This window comes from Plasmodium reichenowi, chromosome 9 (genome assembly GCF_001601855.1).
Source record: "Plasmodium reichenowi strain SY57 chromosome 9, whole genome shotgun sequence".
Lineage (NCBI taxonomy): Eukaryota > Apicomplexa > Aconoidasida > Haemosporida > Plasmodiidae > Plasmodium > Plasmodium reichenowi.
Window position 1 is genome coordinate 103,632 of NC_033654.1, and position 5,000 is coordinate 108,631.

A 5,000-nucleotide genomic window follows, 5' to 3' on the forward strand; every position below is an offset into this window, starting at 1 on the left:
ATATATATACAAATTTTATATATGTAATTCTTTTTATCCCCTTATTATTTTGTCTTAATATTGTTTTTCTTCCTAATATCTTTAGGTTATATATTTTTTATTCTTTTAAAAGAATGTAAAAAAAAAAAAAAAAAAAAAAAAAAAAAAAAAAAACTTTTTTTTTTTTTTCCCTCCCCCTCTTTTTTTTTTTTTTCTTCTTTCTTATTCGTTTGTTTAATTTTTCTTTAATAGGATCTTAAAATAAACATATTATTACTTATTTATATATAATAATTATATTTATATATAACTATATCTATTACAGAATCATATTTATTCAATAATAAACAAAAAAAATAAAAAAAAAAAAAAACATATATATATATATATATATATATATATAAAATAAATAAAAATAAGTTTAATGTTTCTTAAAGGTAAGAATTTTTCTTTTTAAATAAAAAAACAAATATTTTCTTATTTTTATTTATTATACATATATTTATTTTTTTCTTTTTTGTTCCTTTTTATGAATAAATTATAAATACATATAATAATATATATAATATTATATATAAATAATAAATGATAATTTTCTCTTTTATTTTATATAATAATATTTTATTATAATAATTATAATATTTTTAATTTTATATAATTATTAACTCGTATTAATTCTTTTTATATATATATATATACAGTTGCTTGAAATGAAAAAATCTCTAATAGTAAAAAAATAAAATAGAAAAGAATATATTTATATATTCATATAAAAATACAATATGTTATATATATATAATATATTATATATATATTAATATTATATATGTATATATATAATACGTATAAAATAAAACAGTATAATATAAAATAATATATATATTAATTACATAATATATTACTTCTATATATATTGTTATATAAATATATTAATATATATAAATGTATTATATATATATATATATATATATATATTATTTAAATATATTTATATATTTATTAATTTTAGGAGATTAAAGGAATATATGAATATTTGATTTTCCGATGATTTAAGAAAAAAAATTATAAAATAAAACATATATACAAGTACACAAAGGATATATACATATATATATATATATATATTATTATTATTTAATTTATGAGAATTCTTAAAAATTGATTTTTATATTATAAATCAATAAAAATCACGGGTTTTAAGAAATAAATATATATTTCATTTTCTCAATATTAAAAATATTATATATTTTAATATTTATATAAAATATAAAATATATGTTTATAATACATTTAACTTTATATATATATATATATATATATATACAATAAATAACTTTTCTTTTTTTCTTTTTTTTTAAATCATAAATATATAACATTGAGAATATCTTTTTCCTTTTTCTCATTAATCCTAATTCAGTTGTTCAAAATGTAATACTATATATTATAAATGGTATTTCATAAAGCTTAAATTTTTATCATCATATTAAAAATATGAAATCCTCACAATAATATGATATTTATAATTGTTCAGATACTTAAAAAAAAAAAAAAAAAAAATTATAAAAAATAATAAATAATAAAAAATAATAATGTTATAACGTGTTTCTTTATTTAAAAAAAAAAAAGGAAAAAAATGTAAATGTAATTCTCTTAAAATATTAATAATGGAACAAAAAATATTAGGCACATAAAATAATAAATTAAATATATATATATATATATATATGTGTAAAAATAAATATACATATTTCTCTTTTCATATATATATATATATATATATATATATATATATATATACATATATATTTATATGTATAATTAAAAAAATAAAAAAAAATTTTATATAACATGTCATATGGAGCTAACTAAAACAAAATTATTGAGTGTATCATCGTTTTTGTCTTATTTAACAAAAAAAAAAAAAAAAAACTTATAATAAAAAAAAATAATAATAAAATAAAATAAAATAACATCTTTAAAAGTTTTCCTTTGTATATACATATTTTAAATAAAAAAAAAAAAAAAAAATTATATATGAAACAAATTCTTGAGGACATCAAAAACATTGTCAATTATGCTGAAAAAAAAAAAAAAAAAAAAAATTACATATATATATATATATATATATATATATATATATATATATATATGTATTTTGTATCATTTTTCCAGTTTTATAATATAACAAAAAAATGTATCTTTTTGTGTCTTACCTATTTTCGTTAGATTTTACTAAAAAAACTAATTTGTTATCTTCTATTTTTATTTTTATCAGCACCTTAGTATTGTTATAAAAACATGAAATCAATGAATCCATTTTAGAAACTTCAATAACATTTGTGTTTATATTATTCTTCAAAGGAATAAAAAAAAAAAATAACAAAATAAATAAATAATAAATACACTTGAACATAAATATTATTGCAAATTTTATGCACAGTAAAATTATAACTCTTTAATACAAACACATATATATATATATATATATATATATTTTTATTTATTTATTATTACCTCAATTTTTTTAAGTGTCTGTAATATATTCAAGTTTGTTGAATTTATAAATACAGCCTTTTTCTTTGTAGTTATCTTGTCCCATAGTTTTTTCTCCTACAAAAAAAAAAAAAAATTATAATAATAATAATTTTTAATCACATATATATTTTAATACACGTATTATAATATACACTTCAAATACATATTTATGAATCAATAAAATATAAAAATATATTTGTTTTACCTCTTCTATATTTATATCAGAACTCTTTGTAGGATCTATTTTTTTAGGTAATTCATTTAAATCTATCATATCAAATTGATCTCCTTTGTTCTTTTTATTTTTTTTTATTTCCTTTAAATGATCAGAATTGTCTACATTGATATCTACCAATTTATTAGTACCCCCCTCATTATTATTATTATTATTATTACCTTTTTCATTTATCTTCATTTTTGTAACATCTCTATTTTCTACTTGTTCATTATGTAAACTTTTTTTTCTTATTCCACCCATATCATTATTATTGTCATATTTTTTTGAAGTAAAATAATTTTTATTAGACAATATAGACATATTTTTTTTCAATGATATTGTAGAAACATAAGAACTTTTTATAGGATCCTTTAATTGTGAATTATTTGATATTAACCCATTAAATAAAGCTGCTGCCATTTTTTCTTTTTCGGTTAATTCTTTTTTATTATTTGCTACAGTATTAATATTTCCTTTAATTTTCCAATTATAAACATTTGTCTTATTATTTATCTTATTATGATAATTATCACTTGGAAATCTATTAAATTCTTTTGAATAATAAATATCTTTATTATTTTCAAATCGTTCATAATTTTGTTCATTGTAATCATCAACATTAACATTATCTGTACGCTTCTCATTTTCATTTTCTTCATTAATAAAAACATTATCTCTATTATATTGTTCCTCTTCATGATAATCATCGTCATCATCATTTTCATCTTCATCATCATCACTTTCATCGACATATTCTTCATTCTCCTCTTCATCATCTTCATATTCTTCATCATCTTCATAATCATCATCATATTCATCTTCATCCTCTTCATCATCATCGTCATATTCGTCTTCATCATCTTCTTCATCATAATAATTACTGCAAAAACTATTCATATCTCTGTCCTTTTGTGTGTTCACGATATTATCTAACTTAATATCTTCCTCTGTTAGATTTATATCATTTTTAATTACTTTATTAAAATCAGCATCCTCTTCTCTTTGTACACTTTTTTTCTTTTTTTTCTTCTTCACTTTGTCTTTATTTATTACCTCACTATTATTTTGATTACCATCAATATGATTATTATTATTATTATTATTATTGTTGTTGTTTTTATTTTTTTCATTTTTTTTATTTTTTTTATTTTTATTATTTTTTCTTCCTGATTTCTTCTTTTTCTTCTTCTTTTCCAAATCCCTCTTTTCAATTGCATCAGTATCATCATTTTGACCTTGGTCTATATTATATATTTCTTTTTTCCATTTTTTGGGTCCCATAACATTTAATTTATATATTTTTCCCTTATCCTTCATTGTCGAAGCTTGCTCATCTGTTGCTGACATAGGAACAACAGCATCCTCCTGGTAATTATAGCTCTTTTCATATATAGGTATATTATTAGATGATATATTATAATTATCTGAACTTAATTTATTATTAAGTGGCAATTCATAAGGAGTAAAATTCAATACGGGGTTCGCACTTTTTATCGATTCATCATGTTGTTCATTTTTTCTTAAATCTTTTGAAATATATGACTTCCCTCCACTTCTTAAATGCTCTTCTATATATGGATTTAGAAATGATAAGGTTTCATCAATAACTATTTTTTTTTTAGTATTTCTTAGAGAAAAAACATTATTCATTAAAATAGGATTATTTAATATTAAATCGTATTCATAACATCTTTGTTGTAAGTCTGTTATTTTGCTATTTTTATATTTATCAATTATTTTTTTTGCTACTACATGATCTCTTATATTATTCCTTGAACATAATTTAAAAATAGCTGTTATTAAGCATGATTTAACTCTGTCAGGATTACTAAAATTTTTTTCTAAACATTCACATAATAAATCTATAATATCTTCTGTAGTATAATTTTCAATATCACACAAATGACTATATTCACCTAAGACCCAGCAAATTATTTGCATTAATATGAATGGAATGTTCTCATTACTTTCTAATAATCTAATATATGTATTTACAGCATATTTTCTGAGATTGTATATATCGTCATTCATTTTGTTCTTCGTCTTTTTCTGTAAATCTATTTCCATATCTGAGTTGTTCACATCATCCTTCTTATTTTTTTTTTGTTCATGTCTAATATCATCATTACTGGTTTTATTACTGCTCATATTATTATTATTACTATGATTAATATTATTATTATTATTGTTGTTATTATCACTACTAATATTAACATCACCATTATTGTCATTACTAATATTAACATCATCATCATTATTATTATCATTA

General features: G+C 17.6%; 1 protein-coding gene across 1 annotated transcript in view; it reads right to left on the reverse strand.

Moving 5' to 3' along the window:
* Positions 1 to 2,007: 2,007 nt before the first annotated feature.
* The window catches only part of PRSY57_0902200 (AP-4 complex subunit epsilon, putative), a gene marked incomplete at both ends in the record, with an annotated part of 5,059 nt that continues 2,066 nt past the window's right edge, over positions 2,008 to 5,000 (reverse strand). Inside the window, 4 exons of the mRNA XM_012907261.2 lie at positions 2,008 to 2,056; positions 2,193 to 2,332; positions 2,494 to 2,589; positions 2,720 to 5,000. The exon at positions 2,720 to 5,000 is cut by the window's right edge and continues 1,469 nt beyond it. Coding sequence (XP_012762715.2) covers positions 2,008 to 2,056; positions 2,193 to 2,332; positions 2,494 to 2,589; positions 2,720 to 5,000 — 2,566 coding nt within the window. The remainder of the gene's footprint in view (positions 2,057 to 2,192; positions 2,333 to 2,493; positions 2,590 to 2,719) is intronic.